Raw genomic sequence first — 21,381 nt, 5'->3', positions numbered from 1 at the left:
AATCTGCCTGCCTCTGCCTCCTGAGTGCTGGGATTAAAGGCGTGTGCCACCACGCCCAGCTGTACTAACATTTCTTGCTACCCTCCCCATTTTCTGTCTCCATCTCTCTTTCTGCTCTCACCTTCTTTCTCCCCTGCCTGTCTCTCGACTTGTGCTGAAGTCTGTGTGGAAACTTTCCCTCAGTAAACTCCAACTTTGCTCCTAAAAGTCAAATAAAAATCCTTTTATCACTCTCCTTTTGAATTTGCTTTTAGTTGAACTTGGCAAAGGTGTCTTGGAGTTGGATTGACAAGCATAAAACAAAGACAAAACAAAACAGAACCTTAAGTGCATACTAGTCTGCTTTCTCTCTATAACAAGCTTCTTGCCAGAACCCCCCCACCCCAAATTCTTATTAACTTTATCTGAGAACCATGATCTATAAAATGAGAAGAGAATGGAAGAGGAGAAGGAGGAAGAGAAGGAGACAAGGGTGGTTTTAAATTCGGTTTTCAGAAAAATACAAATTTTGGTCATTTTGAAAACAATGCACTTTGAGTAAATTGACTGTGACACTCTGCTTTGGATTTTTAGAGCAAAGCCAGTCACGTGGATGCCCATACCCTAGAAGAGCAGTGAGGGAAGGTCTAGTTACAGTAGAGACAGGGGCATGTCTCTTCCAGTATGTGGACAGGATGTCACACTGGACAGGTCTGGCTTTCTCTACTTGGGACATGTGTTCTAACAGGACTGCCTGATCCGTGTTTTTCCCACACTTGAATTGTTCCTGTGCCAACTGCTTTATGAAACACTTAATAGCGATTCATAGTGATGGGGTGAACAGCACAGGGGCTATTTGTTTATTTTAGACAAGGTCTCACAGTGTTGCTTAGGTTTGTTTTGAACTCAAATTCCTCCTGCCTACCACTCCCAAGTGCGGAAATTACACGGGTGAACTCTTTTTCTTTCTGTTGCAATGCTGTTGGTAGAAAGGGGGCCTTGCACATGCTAGGCACACACCCTAACACTGGGCTACATCTCCATCCCACAGAGAGCTTATTACATTTTATGCATTCTTAATTTCACTTTTTTAGAATAATAAAGTGGAAAAGAAAAGACACCAGGATCCTAAAAGAGAAGAAAAACCCACATTATATGGGTTTATTAAGCAAGCTAATAAGCTTTTCAATAAAATTAAGAATGGTATGTTCCGCCGGGCGTGGTGGCGCACGCCTTTAATCCCAGCACTCGGGAGGCAGAGGCAGGCGGATTTCTGAGTTCGAGGCCAGCCTGGTCTACAGAGTGAGCTCCAGAACAGCCAGAGCTATAAAGAGAAACCCTGTCTCGAAAAAAACAAAAACAAACAAACAAACAAAAAACAAAACATAGAATGGTATGTTCCTCTCACCTTAACACACATACTGAACTTGAGTGATGGCTCTTGAGTAATATTTCTCAAATGGTTCAGAGTTCTGCAGCAGAAAGGAGTGGAATGAACAGAGCGACCTTTGCCTCTCTCTCTAGCCTCTTCCAGAAGGAAGATTCCCAGAGACTGTCTCTCCTGTCCCTCCTTGACCAACCAGTCACCTCCTTCACTGTCCTGGGGATCCAGCACTGTGCACCAGGCTGCTCCTCTAGGGGTGAGGGTGGGGTGGGGGTGTGAAGTGATTTCCTTTGCTTTCCTGATTCAGGCACAAACAGCATCCTAAGCAAGGACTCTTCAGGGGTTTACACTGCGGCCCCTACTTCTAGACACTCTGGAACTCCAGCCACGCGGAGGACACAGACCTTGCTTATGTGATGTGGTTTGGATGGGAATTGTTTGTGAAGGAAAGGAAGGGTAGGGAAATGGGAGGGGGAGGAAGAAAGGGGAAGACAGGAGAGGAAGGGAGGGGAGGGACTAAAAAGATAGTTACTCATTTACTTTCCTTATGGAGTTAACTGGAATGGCTGACCTCATTCCAAGTTAGAGGATGCTTACTTTGTATCTGAACATGATGGGGAATAAAACTGCTCACAGTAACTTTGTTTCTTTTCTCTTACTGAGTTCCCAGGTCCCAACCTGAGAAAGACTTCTCTAGCAAGTGCCTTGCTGAAGGAGGTCGAAGCTCCTGGAGCCAAGCCTGTGGCTCTCTCCTCTCTGTTCTCTTCACCTGGTTAGCATCTGTTTTTGGCTTAGACATGAGAGCTAGAAAACATGCCTCCGTGTGAGTCTTCCTACAAGGTCCCAGGGCCACTCACATGCCACATCTGCATGTCCTAAAAGTCCTATGACTTGCCATCCCGAGAAGTAAGGAAACAATGCCCACCTCGAGATTCATCTTTTCATAATCCCTTTACTATACTGCTCACCTACTGCCTACTATTATTATTTCTGAAAGAAATAATAAAGAGGATAATTTTATATTATTATTATAAATAATATTATAGTTCAATTATCTAGTTATGATTATGTAACAAGTTTAATAAACAAACACCTATTTAAAGCCCTTCTTGGGTCAGGTACCCAAGCCCTATTTTCTTGGTAAATCTCAGTACAGGTGTCAGAAAAGCAGAAACCACCCGACATGGGGAGCCAGCCTGGTAGAACCATTGGGTAATTTAAAAACAAAAACAAAATACAAGACCAGGAATCAGTAAGGTCAGCAGTGGGTAAAGGTCGGAGGGAAGAATGCTCTAGGCAAAGGGAAAGGAATATTTTTAGCTTTTAATATTGAAATATGGGACTGAAGAGAAAGGAAGACATTTAAGGGAAAGACATAAACAGGGAAGGACCAAGGTCCAGAGGGCCTCCAAAGCCCCCAAAAGAAGTACAGGCTCCATGCTGTGGTCAATAGGAACTCCCTACAATTAACTTATTTATTTAATATACCGATGTGGGGGCTGTTTTATCCTTACTCTCTTGAGTTGAAGGGTCAAAATTAAAAACTGCCATACACTGTGTGTCCTTTTTCATACAGGAAACTTTATAGCTCCTGTCCCCAGCTTCCATGTACACACTGTGCATTGCTGTACCAAAGAAGCCTGCACTTCTCATCTGCATCCCTGCAAACGCAAGCAGAGGCAAACAGTCATCACATATTACCTATAACTTTCAACTTGGTCGCTTTGTACTTCTTGATGCCAGGCCTCCTGCTGTGCTGTACCATCCCTACCACACAGCTTTATTGAAGCTGGCCCACATGGGACGAGACAGGCAACTTCCTATCTTGTTTATCAACAGTTAACATTGTCGACCACCTTTTCTTCCTGGAACCCTTAACTCATTCCTTTTCTAGGTTTCCAGAACTTTCTCCCCAAGGGAGAGAAATGTAGGACTCCTGTTCTACATCATTGTCTTGGCAGGCCTCCCTTGCTGTCTCTGATAGACAATGAATGCAATGGCAGCTGGCTTAAGAAACATCACTGACCAGCTCTGATGCAGGCAGCACTGTAGGCTGCAGGTGAAGGAAATGTAAGGACACGTTGGTCTCCAATGGAGAGCTGTCTTTAGTAGCAATCAAGGCATCCCAAAGGAAACACTGTGTCTTCTTCCCCAAAGTAGCATGCAATAGATACTTGGAAATCCCAACTCATCTGGTGGACCTTCATCAGTATCTGGAATAGTAGCATGGAGGGTGATGCTTCACCCCTGTGGATGATGCGAGTGGTCCTTTCAAAAGAGACCCCAGGATCTGGAGGTGTGGCTCAGCCATTAAGAGCATTTGCTGTTCTTTCAGAGCACCAGAGTTGGATTTTCAGTTCCCTCACAGACTGCTCAACTCCAGTTCCTGGGGATCTGCCACCTCTGGCATTCTCAAGTACCTTCATGCATGTGTGCATATGCTCACGCTTACACACACACACACACACACATACACGTCCGTATAATTAAAAGTAATACTAAATCTTTTTGTTTGTTTTTAATGAGAAACCCCAGAGACAAAGCTCACCCCTTCCCCATTGAACACAGAGATGGCCACCTAAGAATCAGAGGCCCATTCTTGGCAGAATCAAACTGCTGGGGCTTTGCTATAGATACCCAGCCACCAGAGCCCTGAGGAGCCAGTATCTGTTGTAAAGGCCTCACAGTTTAAGGGAGTTTGTTTTTAACAGCCAAGGACAAAGGACAAACCCACAGCTAGTAAAAGATCAGACATCACGCAGACAACCCAAGGGGGAGTAGCTTCTCCAGATAACTTCACAGTACCTCTGAGCCTCCGCCAGCCATTTGCTGAGGACACCTGGTCGTGTTCAGCATTCTTGGCTATGGTCATTGAGCCAGGCCTGCAATGGAGGTGTCTGGTCACAAGCCAGAGAGTTGGCAAGCCCCTGAGACCAGAAGGCAAGAGGTCTGTTTTGGTCTCAGGAAATGCCTGGCATCTCTCTTCTTGAGAAGACAAGATGTCTATCAACCCTTTTTCCTAGAGGTGGGAGATACAGTAATGGGGTGACCTGGATACAGAAGCAGACTCTGTGAATGCACGGCCTTCATAGGCTACAAATTCTATCTCTTGAAAGAGTTAACACAGGCCCCAGAGAAGATGGGGCGGCGAGGGAGGTGTGTTAGGTCGGAGCACCCAAGGTTCAAGGGTCATAGGGTCCTCTGAGGAGTGGCTTGAAAGCATTTCAGCTCAGCTAGCTCCTCCACTTGCCAGCTGAACCGTTTATCCCATCTCCGTATGTCCCTATGTCCCCTTCTTCCTGCTTAGAATGGAAGAACAGGGGTACCCACTGAGCGGTCACAGAGAACCTTGCAGTAATAATTTAATACCCACTCTCTGTTCCTACTCTACATACATAAGGCTCCCTCGGCTAGATGTTTTTCGGGCGGTTTTCAGGTAGCAAACTGCAAACTTTCAACAAAAGAGTCTCCTAAAGGTGCCACAAGTATTCTCAAGGCGTGGGGTGGGAAGTGGGGGGTGAGGGGTGGGATTGAGATACTGCTGACTGACCTTGGCTGTGCTCTCGAGTGTGCACAGTGACCGTAGGGACCCAGACCAGTGTGAATGAGCAAACCACAGACCTATGAAAACTTGATTACAGCACAGAGCTCCGAGTTATTATCTGGTAAGCATCCTGGAGGGGGTGGGCAAGGCTGAGCCATTGTTCCAAAAGGGACTACAGAGGCGCCTGTTGGGGAGGGAGGCCCCTCTCAGCTTTGCTCTCTGTTGGTGGTAGCCATTTCCCCTCCCACGCGCCTCTGGAAATGCAAAGACCGGATGGAGTTGCGAGTGGTCGGCGCTCTAGTGGCTTTCCCACTTTATGTACCTCTCCGCGTCTTCCTGCCCCGGTAGCCAACCCCCACTGCTAGATTAGGTCTTCTCTCCCAGAGAAAACGCTGAAGCGCCCCCGTGGCAGGGTGGGGGCTGGGTGGAGGACCAGCGGGGGATGGGTGAGAAGCCAGGAGCAGAAAAAGAAGGGAGGAGGGTGGGAGGAGCTGGAGGCAGAGGGAACAGCAGATTGTGCAGAGCCAATGAGAGCAGCAGGACGAGGTGGTACCAAATTCCCATCAGCCAATGACTAGCCAGAGTTTACGAAGGCCTCATTAGCATCGCCCCCCTCCGCTTGGCTAGGGATGGGACAATGCGGTGTTGGTGTCTGCAGTATTCTGACTCCTGGACACCGGTGGCTGCAAGCTGCGATTTTGGCGTCCTCTCATTTTCTATCCTTATCTCCGCCCGCGGCTGCTTTGGCCAGCCAGCTTTTGATTTTTTATCTGGTCATTGATCAATATAAGGAACCTAAGGATATACAGGACATTAATACCCCACTGCCAGCTCTGGCCCAGAGCTTGTACCGCGCAGCGGGCTGCAGAAACTTAGTCATAGCACCCTTTGTCGCTGAGGTCTGAAGCTCGCTGCACGTTCTCATCTCTGGGAACGTGACCCCAGCATCCGACGCCAAGATGCCGGCCCACATACTGCAAGAGGTGAGCTTACACCCCCCGTACCCCTCCCCCTCAGGTTGGCGGTTGCAGATTGGACTTCTAGGTGGGTGGCAGTTGAGGGTTGGAGAGAGTTCAGAGCAGCTGGGAGCATTTAGCCATCATTTCCGAATTGCTCAACCTTGCTAGATTGTTTCTGGACCGGGTGATAACCGGATTTTTACTCAGTACAGTTGATTGCCCCAACTTGTGTTTCTTAAAGTAAAAACCTGACCTCTTTTCGATATGCGCAGATTTTCCTTTGTGAGTTGCAAAGGGTGCTGCTAATAAAGCGTCTTTTCTTGCCCCTTCATCATAAGGCTTATTCCCGATGGCCTGCACATTTCAGTGTTCCATTGGTGCGCCCCACAGTCATGCAACCTTGGCACTGGGGCATGGCCGCTATCGCATCTCTCCCGCAGTTATATTAGAGGGAAAGTAACCCCTGCTGCCCCCACGCGTCTGCAGTCCCTGATTCTCCACCCCCTCTCGTTGCAGATCTCTGGCTCTTATTCAGCCACCACCACAATCACAGCGCCACCTTCTGGGGGACAGCAGAATGGAGGCGAGAAGTTTGAAAAGAGTCCTCACCATTGGGGAGCAGATGTTCGCCCTGAAATAAAAGATGATTTATATGACCCCACCTATCAGGATGAGGAGGGGCCCCCGCCCAAGCTGGAGTACGTCTGGAGGAACATCATTCTCATGGCCCTGCTGCACTTGGGAGCCCTGTACGGGATCACACTGGTTCCCTCCTGCAAGGTCTACACCTGCCTCTTCGGTGAGCAGCGCCCCTTGTCTTGGGCCAATACCTCAGATTTCTCCTTGATCTTTAAAGAGGTGGCCTCTGGCCTCTGACCCAAGGCAGTGGCCCTTTCTTTTTGGTTCTTGTTGGACCAGCTGGGCTGGGCAAAGAACCTCGTGGTGTTAAGAATGGGGGGGCGGGGGGGGGGGCTTGATGCCGAGGTCTCTGAGCAGGCTTTTCTGTATGAGTCACTTGATGGCACCTGTCCCAGCTCTGCCTGCCACAAGAGAAACAGGCCCTGCCTCTGAGACATTAGAGCCAAGAGCTAGACCAGGGGCCTAGTGGGCAACCTGTTGAGTCCAGTGAGGGGACAAAGCCACGGGATGCTGTTTAGGCAGAGAGAACAGAGGGTAGGTTATAAGCCCAACTGTTTGGACTTCCTGCCTGGCCAGACTAGGCTGGTTTGCCTGGAGAAAGATGAAGCAGGCTCCTGTATATCCAGGTTCAAAGGTGTATGGTACCACGGTTTGGTACAAGCCAGTCAACAGACCATTCTTAGAATAAAATAAGGTTGAAGGAGGGTTTCACTTTCTGTTCAGCCTTCTGCCCCTCGTTTCTTGTCCACATTGTGCTGTGGCACCTTTCTCCCCACACCTAACACATACCTCCTGAGCAGGAAGAGAGCCTGGAGCAGCCACAGCCCAACTGATGAGTGTGCCACTGACCTGCCTAGCTCAGCTGCCCAGGGAGCCATGGGTGGGTAGTGCTGCCCCCTAGCTGCACGCATGTGCTTTGCAGGTGGTTACACAACTGAACATTGAACCAGGAAGGAGGGACTGCATCTGTAGTCCAGGGCCCCTTGCTGCTCTCAGAGAGGCGGAGAGCAAGGGTTTCTTTAGAACAATTGGTTTTTTGGAACAGTGTCTGCATGTAGGTACTCATGGCAGGTCTCTTGCAGGACAGTGTATAGAAAGACTGGTTGTCTGATTGTCGGCTGTCTTTATGCCTCTCTACCTCAGTCCTCCTAGGTCCTATAAGTGGTGAGATCTAATCCTTGAGAGTTTTCCAGGTACCAAACTTTTTCTCCCAAGACAAGGTTTCTCTGTAGCCCTGGCTGTCCTGGAACTGGATCTTTAGACTAGACTGGCCTCCAACTGCAAGATCGGCCTGCCTCTACTTCCTGAGTGCGGGGATCAAAGGCGTGTGCCACCACCACCCAGCTCCCACTCATAGACTTCACATCTTTGTCAAAAGTAGGAATGGAATAGTTCTTTAGAATAGTTGTGTGCCCTGCCAGCCTTTTCCTGACTCGGCTGCTTTAAGAGTCTTTTGTACCTTTGTGGACTCTATAACTCTGGAGCCGAATAGGTGCTTTTGACAGCACAGAGAGAGAGACAGAGAGAGAGAGAGAGAGAGAGAGAGAGAGAGAGAGAGAGATTACAAAGCTCCACCCCCCACCTTCCCCAGCCCGTTTCTGAAGTTAAAGCTAAGAAAGAGATAGTTCCTACCCACCATTGTGAACACTTTTCTCTGGCAGACAGGGGAGGGATCTAAGTCTCCTGTTTGCTAGACGGAGAGGTGGACTGAAGAGGCCTAAGACTGACTGCCTAGGTTTGTGTGTCCTGTGTGGTTGCGCGCGCATGCACACACACGCACACACACGCACATACCCCATCATCTGAGTTTTGATCCAATCTACTTGGATCATATGCAGCATAAGGTCTTGGTTGCTCAGCGAAGGGCTTTTGGCTCTGCCCAAAGCCATCCCGTGATGCAGGGCTCTGGTTACCCTAGGATTTTTCCAGATAGGAAGGCCTTTCATCCAAGGTTGCTCTCCTGGGATCCTGTAGGAGGTACGGGAGTTGGGAAGGAGGAGAGAGCGGTCTCAGGAAACGAGTTATCTGACTGCAGAAGGACGCAGCAGTTGGTACAATGTGAGGGGTTTCCAGTAGCAACTAAATTCTGTAGTCTGTGAAGGTCCCTTGTTTCTTGGTGTTCCTTGGGAGGGAGCCAGTATTAGCCTATTCTACCAAGGCCCCTGCTCCCTAGTTCTGCAAATGGGGGCAGGGGAGGGGGGTGTCAGATGGCTGTACCGCTCTCCGTCCCAGTGAGATATCAGGACTGGCATTTCTTGAGCCTTTCTGCTTCAAGGACAGTGAAGCAGTGTTTATCTTATCTGCCAGCTTTGAGCATCTAACATTCTGGAAGGACAAGACCATGGCCAGGGAGAGACACAAGACAAGGGAGTGAGTACGCAGATCTTAGGGGCTGAATAGTAGAAAGGAAACAAGTGATGGCGGATGGAAAACCCACCTTGGAACAGTCGACAGACGACCTTTGACCTTTCCAGAACCTGTTTCTTCAATAGCAGTGCTTGGCACTAATAGAACTCACCTTGTTCAAGGTGTGTGGAGAATGTGAGAGTAGTACCCTTGGTAACGTTTGCGCCACTATGCAAATCTGACTTCCGTTATGCTGCGGTGGTGTTGAAATGCACCTCTGCTAAAAGCCTTGTGTAGAGTTAGCTATTCAGTACGCCACTGCTCGTCTCTTCCAGTTAGCCATTGCCCAAGCTGTTCTGCCTGGTGCTTCAGAACTGCCCTTGGATATGGGTTCTAAGTTGAGGAAATGCAGTTTCCTGACCAGACATCTTTAGAGGACTGCTAGAGGTCAAAGAACATTGGCCCTGGGAATGAAACCCAGTGATAGCCAGACTCGTGATGACCAGTAGTTCCAAGTGTTTAAAATGTATAAAGTTTCTACAAATCAGTGCGCCCCAGGGCTGCAGAGAAAACCAGGCCTTTACCCAAAGGCTAACTGAGAAGACGGGTGCCAGGAACCTGTCTTTGGCATACTTCCCTTACGGATCTTGGCTTGTTGTTGACGCCCAACTTTCTGGTCCTACAGCGTATTTGTACTACGTAATCAGCGCCCTGGGCATCACAGCCGGGGCTCATCGCCTGTGGAGCCACAGAACATACAAGGCACGGCTGCCCCTGAGGCTCTTCCTCATCATTGCCAACACCATGGCGTTCCAGGTAAGAAGTGGGTGCTGTGGCCGTGTCTCCGCCCAGGGGTGGGTAGTCAGGGATCAAGGTCTGTATAGTTGACTAGGACAGCCATTGTTTCTACTGCTATGTGGTCCCCTAGAGTGCAGATCAGTGCTGAAGTCCATATACCATAGAGTCACTTGTAAAGGGAAACAAGAAAGGGTCCCCATGTGCCGGGTCACTTTTCATCTCAGAGTCCCAGGGGTGTCACACAGCTTGGCAGTTGTGGGTCTTTAGTATAAAGGGCACACAAGAGCTAAGCACTGACTCTGGTTTCTTAGACCATAAGTGAACCGTTCGTTTTAAAGTAACTGTCTTAGACTCTGCCACAGTGGGACAGACCCACAGGTGTCCTAAGACCCTGGGGCTCTTTTAAGTCCTCAAAGCCATTTGAGGAAGTAGACACAATTGTTATTACATCTCTACAAGAGACAGAGCTTACAGCAGAGAAAAGACAGAGACTTGGTAGAGGACCCTCGTGGCTCCTAAACTCTTTTTTTTTTTTTTTTTTTTTTTTTAAGACAGGGTTTCTCTGTGTAGTCCTGGCTGTTCTGGAACTCACTTTGTAGACCAGGCTGGCCTCAAACTCAGAAATTCACCTGCCTCTGCCTCCCAAGTGCTGGGATTAAAGGCGTGCGCCACCACCGCCCATCTGGCTCCTAAACTCTTAAGGACACAGGGTAGCCACTGGTGGGTTTAATTTGCAGCAAGATGAAACTAGGAAACCAAATTGGTCCTCTGTGCCTTGTCAAGATTTGAGATGCTCACCAGATTTGCCTAATCCTCTCTGGCGTAGCAACTTTACTTTTCAAAGATCCCTAGTGTTCTTGGGGGACAGAGGGGGTGTGGATGAAGAGACTGTGGGGTGCTCTTGAGGTGAGCCAGGATGCAGACAGGCCCAGAGGTCCTTGGGAGATATACCTGTGCTCAGGAGTTACCTGCTGGCCTTGATCTTGGGCAGAAAGGGTTGCCACTTGGTGAATGGGTTCCTCCACTGTTTCTACAGAGGAGCACCCCAGGAGTCAGGCCACTTGCCTTGTAACTAACTCTGTGAGCCATAGGATAAGGCGCTCCACGTGAGCCGTGCCCCATAGTCCCTGGTTGAAGAGCTGCTATGGGATCCTCCAAATGACTCATTGGGTAAAAGTGCTTTCTGTGCAAGCCTGACAGTTTGATCTTAAATCTGGAAGGAGAGAACTGAGTCCTGAAAGTTGTCCTCTAACCTTACGCATGGGCTGTGCGTGACACGCGTGCACCTGAACCCACACACGTAAACTTAGCTTTAGAAGGGTTGACACTCTTGCTAATGAAGCATGAGGACTGTGACTTACCCAGGCTTGCTTTCGTATAACCTCAGGAGGTGACCGTGCTGTTCCTCTGCTCTGGGACTTTAAATTGCTTTTTCTGTATGTGCCTCTAAGGCAAGGGTGAAGCACAGGATAGCCCCTCACTTCCACCCTGTGCGTATTCTTGAGCCAGAGTCCTGAGGATTTTGTGAGTTGGGCTGAGAGTCCCAGGCCCTTGCAGACATCTAGGTCCTTGCAGGCTCCTTGGAGGGCCTCTCTTCTCAATACTGGGTTCCTCTTTCCTGTGCTTCCAGAATGACGTGTATGAATGGGCCCGAGATCACCGCGCCCACCACAAGTTCTCAGAAACACACGCCGACCCTCACAATTCCCGCCGTGGCTTCTTCTTCTCTCACGTGGGTTGGCTGCTTGTGCGCAAACACCCGGCTGTCAAAGAGAAGGGTGGAAAACTGGACATGTCTGACCTGAAAGCCGAGAAGCTGGTGATGTTCCAGAGGAGGTGAGTGGGGTGTGGGGGGTTGAAGCTGAGGCTGTGACCCCCCGGGAATGTACAGTTTACACTGTCTGCATTTTTTATTAGGAATTATAAAGTAAAAGCCGTGACTTAACTGTGTCTACATGTTCAGATCATTTTAAAACGTATTTTTAACATCCTGTAGGCCACAGAGAGAAACCAATTTTCCTCTGTGCATGTTATCTTATAATAGGCACCAGTTAATTGCAAAACAAAACAAAAACCTTGTTCATTGTCCTAAGCGGGGCAGGACAGCCCTGAGTGCAGTCGAGAGCTTATCTTGCAGGACTAAGTGGCCTCCTATAAGGGGGTGATAAGTCAAGGAGCCTGATAGTCACCATGCAAGTCAGGATTTGTCTAGACTGGACAGCTACAAAGAGCAGGGGGCAGGCTTAGGAGAAAGTGGCGTTGAAGCCACAGCAGCACAGAGACAATGGAGGGTTCCGGGTTCCAGGGAGAGGCCTTGCCGGCAGTGCAGTGAGCTGAAGGGTGTTCAGGGGTGCAGTCTCTGCTTGAAATCCCAGGTGTGAGAGAGAAGAGTGATGATGAAGACACATCGCCAACACCCTTCCTATGGACTCCTCCGCACAGACTTAAGTAGTTAAGTTAGCAACCGAATCACTAAAGGCTTCTCCAGCAGCGTGAGGCAGGAGTGTTGCCCACTCTTGGGAAGGACACAAGTTAGGTGGTAGGAAAGACGTAAGCAGAGAAACAAGGAGTTACGTGCAGGGGACTTCCTAGGGTGTGAGGGAAATGGTGACTGCTGAAGGACACGGTTCCCTTGTCAGTTCCCTTGGAAGTATCTGTGGCCTTGTATACCCAAGGAATAGTGCTGTGGTCTGTGTCAGAGGCTGACAGTTTGGGGCTTGGGGAACAGATCTAGGAACGCTGGTAGCGGGAAATGGAGGCATGCCACCACATGCTAAGTGAAGATTCCGGTGGTCATGAGAGGAAACAAAGGCAGGGGCTGGAGAGATGATGGCCCCGCTGTGAAGAGCACTGACTGCTCTTCCAGAGGTCCTGAGTTCAATTCCCAGCAACCACCCGATGGCTCATCATCATCTGTAATGGGGTCTGATAGCAACAGTATACTCACATATAAAATAAATAAATCTTGAGAGAGAGAGAGAGACAGACAGACAGACAGACAGACAAAGGCAGCCCAGAAAGCAATAGGGATAACATGGTCATCTACTACATCCATATCCCCCCCATCTAAACAGAGAGCTAACAGCACTTGCTCTCAAATGTTCTACCACAGGTTTTGGGCTGGTTCCTTCTAGTCTTTACTCATGGGACAGGGGAGAAATCAGCCCTGCCTGCAAGGAGCGTGAGAGTTCTCTCTCTCCATGAAGCCTAAAATGTGCCATCTCATCGTAGGTACTACAAGCCCGGCCTCCTGCTGATGTGCTTCATCCTGCCCACGCTGGTGCCCTGGTACTGCTGGGGCGAGACTTTTGTAAACAGCTTGTGCGTTAGCACCTTCTTGCGATACGCTGTGGTGCTCAACGCCACCTGGCTGGTGAACAGTGCCGCCCACCTCTACGGATATCGCCCCTACGACAAGAACATTAGCTCTCGGGAGAACATCTTGGTTTCCATGGGAGCTGTGGGTAAGTCCTCACAGCAGGACCACATCTGGTGGCTTGTTTCTTAGAGATACTTGGCCGGGAGCCAGAGGAATGGTGATGATACGATTTTTGATATTTCCCACTGTGAGACTTGGCGGGGGGGGGGTAATTTATTAGGGAATTCTTTTGAGAGGCCATGACTTCTCTGGAAAGGGTGAAAATGTGCCTGTGATGGGACCTTTTGAGTTCTTCCGTTTTCTAATTACCTCTGACAGCTCAGGGCAGGGATCATTAATAGAAAAGCAGAGTCATCTCCATGAGTATAAGCTTCATATGTTGATTTAGCCATGCTGTATAAAAGCTAGAGTTACAATTCATTTCAAGTATGTTCGTGGATAGCATTTTTATCTCTAGAGTACTTGGGCATGGCTTATCCATTAGTGACACCTGCCCACCTAGCCTCTGCTTTTCTGATTTCTCCTGTTTTGTGCCAGAGCTCCCCTTCCCACAGTGTTGCTCCGGGAGTCCTACCAGATCAGTGGATCATAATTGTTGGGTCCAATCTATAAATCTAATCCAGTTGTCAGGGTGCATGCACATGTGCCTCTGCCACCTGTACCCACATTTTCCTGTTCTTTCTGAGAACAGAGTTCAGCAAAGACCTCAAGTTAGTTTTCCCTATGCAGACCTGTCACTTCTTTTTAAGAGCTGTTGGTCAGCCAACGACACTGTTCAGATTGGTGCTTATATATCTTGGTACAACACTCAATTAATTTGGCCAGTTTGGATGGAGCTAGATATATCTATATATTTATATACACACACACATATATATATCTATATATTTGGATGGAGATATATATATATAAATAATTATATATTTATATATTTATATTTAACTTATGTAAGTACACTGTAACTGTCTTCAGACACATCAGTAGAGGGCATCAGATCCCATTGTGAGCCACCATGTGGTTGGTGGGAATTGAACTCAGGACCTCAGGAACAGCAGTCAGTGCTCTTAACCACTGAGCCATCTCTCCTGCCCCAACTTTGGATATTATTAAAAGTATTTTTTCTGGGTTGGCATGAAGGATCAGCAGGTAAAAGCACTTGCCTGCCAAACCTGAGCAGCCTGAGTTTGATCCCTGAGACCTACCCTCGTGGAAGGAGAAAACCGATCCTGCATGCTGTGGCACTCACGTGCACATGCAGAAACTCATACAAATACTAAAAGTACATTTAAAAACTGCCCATGTTCTTTTTATGCTTGAAATAAATTACTTAAACTCTGCAGTGCTGAGATCCTCTTAGAGATGGAGTCACTTAGACAAGATGTGTAGGTCCCAGAGTATAAATGTAACTGCAGTGCCTTTGGTGGTGTCTGTCTGTTCCGAGTAAATGAAGCTGGGTTTAGCCATTCACTCACCTGCAGCCCTGATTCCCCTAAGTCTGAGGGGGCCCACTGGGTAAGAGGTGTGGGCAGAGGAGGAAGCACTGAGCCCCCTGACTGTTCTCCTTGCTTCTGTTTGCAGGCGAGGGCTTCCACAACTACCACCATGCCTTTCCCTACGACTACTCTGCCAGTGAGTACCGCTGGCACATCAACTTCACCACGTTCTTCATCGACTGCATGGCTGTCCTGGGCCTGGCTTACGACCGGAAGAGAGTGTCCAAGGCTGCTGTCTTGGCCAGGATTAAGAGAACTGGAGACGGAAGCTGCAAGAGCGGCTGAGTGTGGGGTCTTGCAGTTCCTGTTCCAGAAGCTTGGCAGAGGCTTTACTGTTCTGTTAATTAACTACTGAGTATTGCTACCCAGATGCTAAAATGATGACGTTAACCCATTCTGGTACAGTATTGTAAAACGGACAAAAATCGGAAGTCGACAGCTCTTCCTTTCGATGCTAAGCTCATCTTCCCTTCTATTTTCTTTTCCCGTTGTCTTTTTCTTTGCTTTGTCCCTGATGACCTTGTTTCTCATTGCTTCCCCCAAGCCAGCCGCCGCTCAGCTATAGGTCAGTGTTCACCTTCCAGAGTCCACCAACTTCTCAAGGGTCTACAGTAAAGGTTCGTGCCCCACCCCCAACTCTTGTTAAGCTGCTCTGAGTTAGAGATACAAGAAAAATCTTGAGAGATTTCTCCTGTTATTTTTAGCCCAGGCTTTGCCAGATGGAATGAAAAAGAAAATAGTTTTTATTTGGCAGGGAGCCTATAAAGCAGGTAAATCTTAAGGGGCCAAGTTCAACACGCAGGCTATGATTCATCAAAGCTGTGGGAGAGGGGGATCTCTTGTGAACAGGCTCAGCTCGGTCTGGCAGAGCTACCGCAGCCTTTCGACATAGCGCGCCTCCTCTCCTAATTCTTAGTAGGTGGCAACCGAGGAACTTCGTGACACTAAAATACATTAACACATCAGTATCTCAGTGTAGTTTAGGCTGAAGATTTTAAATATATATATATATATACTAGTAAAGTGAAAAACAATTTGTAGGAAAAGTGGTCTTGAATAAGGATTTTCTTTTCCTTTAATGACAAGGACCTGGGGCCAGGTGTGGTGGCTTGCATCTTAAATTGCAGCACTGGAGAGACAGAGGCAGAGGCAGGTGGATCTCTGAGTTCAAAGCCAGCCAGGGCTAGTGAGACTTTGTCTCAAATTAAAAAAAACAACAGTTAGCAGGACGTGCAGAGCAAGGGATCGTCGAGTGAGGCATGTTTGGAATCCGTGAGGGCAGTCGCTCATGGTTTTGAGCGTCTTGTGCGCTGCACCCCCAGATTCTTTTTAATTCCTGTTCTTCCATCTTTAAGATGCTGGTCGTGCCCACAAATTGAGGATAGCTGTGGCGTTTCCATACATCCAACAGTGGAAGGATTTCAAGAGTTGAACTTGAGTCACAGTTAAAACTGAAAAGTCGTAAAGTCTGTCCTGGATCCTTACAAACACTCCATGAGTGCTTCCCTCGGAAGACGATGCTGAGCGCCTTCTCCCTCCCACTGTCGGGCAGTGGACGGGCAAGTCAGAAGTCGCTGTGGGCGGCTCCTAATGACTTCTCAAAGGAAAGCTTCTGAGGGCCCCTTACCAGGGGACTTCGCGGCTTTGGGGTGCTCTAGTAGAGCAGGTTAGGTTTTAGCCCCCTTCAGTCCCGCTGCTGTTTGTGGCAAGGCAGTACTGACTCATGCCTCACTAGCTCTGTGACCAGGTAGGACTCTGCCTGGGATCCGTGGCTGAAATCTCTCAGCTCTACCACACCTGCCTCTTTTCCCCTACCCATTTTTTTGTGTTTTGGGATGTTTTTTGTATTTCTTTTTTCCTCTTTGACATTTAGTCTTGGTCTAGGCAGAAATGTCCTGGATATTTCCAGGCAGTAAAGATGTGTGGTCCTGGCAGCTTCTTCACTCAAGAGATACAACCGCTGTCTGTAGTAGGTAGAGACAGCTATCCTTTTCTGGTGGGTTTCAGATTCTCCACCTCTATCCCTCCCAGGCTTCTGACACTCTCTTCAGCTCTAAAGAAAAAGTTTGGCCAACTTTCTAGAAACATCCCTGGCTCAGAAGAGACTCTTTGTCTCTTCAGTCATTCCAAAACAAATGGTTTGGTGGCACACATGCCAGCGAGTCAGGGCAGAGCATGCACCGTGCTCCCGGCACTTGGCAAAGCTTCGCGGGCTAATCAGCCCTCCTGGGTGACGCTGTGGTTAAGTGGGAAGCACAGCAGTCAGGGTTGTGTTCTTAAGTGCCTCTGCTTGAAAGCTTTGGGTAGGGCAGGAGAGCTGAGATGCCATGCATTTCGCAGAAAGGCTCTCGTGCAGCAGTGCAGAAGCCTGGCTGCGTCGGCTGTACAGCATACCAAGTTCTGTGCTTCGAGGGGACAGTCTTCCTGTGCTAGTTGAATAGAGAGAGGCTTTAGGACCTTCCTGTGCCCACTTGGAAGTAGCCTTACCCTTCAGCTGTTTGCTAAAATAGAATTCTTGGGAGATTACAAGGTATTTGCTGACCTGTGGCCCTATTCCTTGAATATGCCTTTTGAGTGATTTCAGTTCCGCTGGTTATGGTGCCCACTTAAAATCAAATATGAAAAATAAAAGCAGCTCTCTTCTTAGCCTGCCCCCTGAATCTAAATGAACCACGCTGTGGCTAAGGACCCCGTAAAATAACATCTGTCGGTAAGGGTGTACCAGCTCACTAAGAAACACTGCTATCAAGATTTTTAAAGCTCAAACCAAGTGACACGTTAATAAGAGACTAAGATCTGATTGAGTGAGTTTTCTAACAGTCCTTGCCTCGTGGACACGCTAAAGTTTGACTTGGGTGCCTTACCTCTTTTCTAACCAGTGTTGCTCGTGAGCCTGTGGCGCTTGCTCGCTCGCTCCGTGGATTCCTTAAAACCAGAGAGCCTGTAAGTGTGGCAGGATCAAAACTGGCCTGGCTGGAGGGTTAGCTGGACATGGATCTGCAGGATTGCCTCTGGGGTCTTCGTTTTTTGGGAACTTTTCTTGGGGCTGTTTTGCTGAAGTGCCCATAGCTGATGGATGGGGGAAGTAATTTTGAACGTACGCGATTTGTAGCTTTTGTTATTTGTTTTAAGATTTAAAAGCTGGTTATAGGATTTTAAGTGAAAGCTTTTCTTCCTGGTTTGCTAGTGTTCTGAGTGTCGTCTTTAGTTGAAGTAGGTTAGTAGGAAATTTAAGAAAGCGGTGGCCGTGTTACACTGGTGGTGAAGGCCGGGGCCGCCTACCAACTCTCAGTTTTTTATAACAGTCCCACTCTTGATAATGAGTTCCCTCCTTGGATAAGGATGTTAATGAGGGAAGAGCCCTCCCGACCTGACCTAATCAGCTCTTACTGGACCCAGCTGTCAACACTGTTGCATTGGGGATTTAAGTTTCTAACCCATGACTTATGGGACAGACTCAAACCGTAGCACTGGGCATTTCGCCTAACAATAATGTGACTCAGTATTCTGTGAAACTGGGATAATATTCCTGACCTACCTCCATGGGTAGGTGTGAGCATGAGAAAATGCTCTTTATAAAAACATTTGGGGATCCTCTGCAGAGGAGTATTTAAGTCCTGCACATTTTTGTAGTAACTGTCCATCGTGGACTTGACATGTGCCTATGTCCCAGATGACGTTGTTAATCTACATCATTCTCAGAGGTTGAATGGATGCGTCAGATAATGTATACTCACTGCTATGAAAACATGCAGGACTCCGTTTCCTTCCTTGGGTGGGATTTTTCCTTTATTATGTGCAACTGTAGTTATTTGTAATCTAATAATTTTCATTAATACCAACTCTGAAAGTATTTCTACTCATCTGAGGTTGTGTTTGTTCATAATAAAATGAAATGGATCTGACTGCAAAATGTCTCATGGTGTTTTGGCTGCAATACAGCTTCCCAGGAGCGGCGGTGGCACGCAACTTTAATCCCAGCAATAGGGAGTCAGGGGCAGGCAGATGTCTGAGTTTGAGGCCAGCCTGATCTACAGAGTGAGACTCAGGACAGCCAGGGCTACACAGAGAAACCCTGTCTTAAATTTAAAAAAGAAAAAAGAGAATTTAGAAGTCATGAGGTTTGAGTCGTACCCAGTAACCTGCTCTGCCTTCGGTGTTATTTGAGATTCATTTCTGGGAACAGGAAACCAGTAGTGAGTGGACATTAAATCAGAAACATCAGCTGGCACCTTGGCTTGGACAAATGCCAGGTCTCTGAGTAGCTCATGGCCAAACACACCCAGTCAACGAAGCGTCATAGAGCAGATCTTTCCTTGAAGCTCTGGTTGGGCAGTCTAGCTCATTCTTAGGAATATCCTGTCTTTAGGGAACAGGTAGCCTCTCAAAGTGCTGATGCCTGAAGAGAAGCCACCCAGGGAGGGGTTCGCCATCACAAGATGGGAAAGGCAGGGCTTGGTTTCCCTCCTTATGTCCTCCTCTGTAGCCTTTTCTGCTTCCTCTAAGGTTACTTAGAGGCTACAAAAAGGGAACACAGGTCGTGGAAGACTGGGCTCCTAGTTCACCTCAATTCCTGAGTCTGTTTTTACCTAAGACATCCATTCTAAAGGGCTCTTGTAAGGCCATGGTGCCAGCCTGTGATTCTAGCTACTTGAGGGAGGGAGGGAGAGAGGGAGGGAGGGCCTGGAAGTTCAAGGCCTGCCAGGCAACCTAGTAAGATTGCCTCAAAATTTAAAGAAATAAAGGGGACCAGTGGAGTCAGTGAAGGTGTGTTCCTTAGCAACTCTATAGGGCTCAGGAATTCTGAATCCCCGAATCAGGGACTGCATGTTGACTCTTTGCCAGTCCTTAAGAGCCAGGCCAACAATTATTGCTTCTTGTTCAAGGGTAAACATCCCCAGAAGATAGCGATAAATTCCTTTGGGTGGTTGTTGTTTTGTAGGAGAGGCTAACCGTAGGTTAAGGTCCTGGTGAAATTAAACCATGTCACAAGAGGAAAAGAAACACTTAAAAGATACTGATGGAGACAAGAGTGGACTGCCTGATGCCCAGTCTACCAGTTTTCTACTTCCACAGAGAAACCAGGAAATGTCCTCCAAGATGTCTGCCAGGGCAGGAAAAGGGGAAGAAATAAAACCAAGTCATACCTGTAACTATTGGAAGCTGTTGATATATCGCCAGAAAAAGGCAAACTTACCTCCATAAACTAGCAATGGATAATTTAACAATGACACAGATCGGGATCACCACAAAATCAAAAGCAATAAGTGTCATGCTTAAGTACCCCAGGGTGCTGCCTGGAGAAGTGGGTCGGGTGGTCACACCTCTGATCTCAGCACTTGGGGTATGGGGATCCCAACAGAGGTAGGTGGATCTCTAAGGCCAGCTTGACCCACTGTCTTTGGTTTTTCGAGACAGGGTTTCTCTGTGTAGCCCTGGCTGTCCTGGAACTCATTTTGTAGACCAGGCTGGCCTTGAACTCAGAAATCCACCTGCCTCTGCCGCCCGAGTGCTGGGATTAAAGGCGTGCGCCACCATGCCCGGCTCTTGACCCACTGTCATGAGCACCAGGCCAGCCAAGGCAAGTAGTGAAACCCTCTCTCAAAAGTATCAAGTACTATCGAAGGAAAACAGAAGGGAAAAAAATATGGATAAGTAACGTTATAGGTGGGAAGCCTTAGTATTGATGGTAGTGCTCCCAAAACAGACTTGCCAATTCGAGACAATCCTTATCAAGTAAAGTTCCAGTGAGGTAGATGAATATATAGATTATAACATTCACAGGGAAATTCAAGAGACCCAGAATAGACAAATAGCAAACATACACACATGCACATACAAAGATGGATGAAATTTATTCTTTCAAACTTTCTCCAAAGGGCCATTAATAAAAGTGGATAAAACCAGACCAAGGCGGGTTGGAAGTAGACATTTACAATTAACAGATACTTGGCAAGCATTCAGATGGCTCAACTGGTAAAGAGAATCTTCTAGCAGAGTTAAACAAGTGAATATCCGCAGGTAACTGTTACTATTGTTGGCCCACCACGTCCTATCACACACAGCTATGAACTCAAATATATTATGTAAAGCTAAAATTCCCTGAGGAGAAAACACTGGTGTGCATAGATGATAATTTCTTATGACAATAGAAACAACAACCCTTTTAAAGTATTATGAATTCGGTTTCGTCAAAATAGAGGCATTAGGCCTTCAAAAGATACCATCAGGTAATTGAAAAGGCAGATGGGGTTGTGTCTGTGAAATGCATGCTTTCATTCTGCTGTTAGCAGGACTGAGTCAAATCCTGCCTGGAAGCAAGAGCTGTACTGCTGAGCAAGACCCACAGCAAAGGAACCCTTACAGGCCAACAACAAAAAGACGACAGGGATACCATAATACATATATAATATATATATATATATATATATATATATTATATATGTGTATATATGTACATATATTACATATGTACATATATATATGTATTATGGTATATATATAATAATACATTTATAATACATAACAATAAATACCTGCTATTAGAAATAAGGTATTTGAGTAGACATTTATGACCAGAAGACCCACAGATGGGCAAAAGGGACATGGAAAGGTACTTGGTATTAGCAGCCCTCAACCCTGTACTAAGCAGCGTACTGAAATATCTCATTTCCACTAAGATAACTGTAATAAAAACATAAAAGTAAAAAGGAAGTGTTGCTGAGGATGTGAAGAGATAGATACACTCACTTGCTGCTGATGAAAATCTGAGATTGTACGTCTCCTTTGGAAAGAAGACCAGCCATCTCCCAAATAGTTAGCAACATGCAGGCACAGATCACAGACACACTTCTAGGCAT

At 47.5% G+C, this 21,381-nt stretch overlaps 1 protein-coding gene across 1 annotated transcript; it reads left to right on the top strand.

Moving 5' to 3' along the window:
• Positions 1-5,535: 5,535 nt before the first annotated feature.
• LOC110285623 (stearoyl-CoA desaturase 2) lies at positions 5,536-18,434 on the top strand. The gene is made up of 6 exons (XM_021151912.3): positions 5,536-5,890; positions 6,383-6,665; positions 9,537-9,667; positions 11,280-11,485; positions 12,881-13,113; positions 14,607-18,434. The coding sequence occupies exons 1-6, from the start codon at positions 5,867-5,869 to the stop codon at positions 14,804-14,806; spliced, it is 1,077 nt and encodes a 358-aa protein (XP_021007571.1). The 5' UTR covers positions 5,536-5,866; the 3' UTR covers positions 14,807-18,434.
• Positions 18,435-21,381: the final 2,947 nt, after the last annotated feature.

This window comes from Mus caroli, unplaced genomic scaffold (genome assembly GCF_978045245.1).
Source record: "Mus caroli unplaced genomic scaffold, Mus_caroli_1 scaffold_20, whole genome shotgun sequence".
Lineage (NCBI taxonomy): Eukaryota > Metazoa > Chordata > Mammalia > Rodentia > Muridae > Mus > Mus caroli.
The sequence above is the reverse complement of the archived record's forward strand: the minus strand, read 5'-3'. Positions and strand labels throughout refer to the sequence as shown.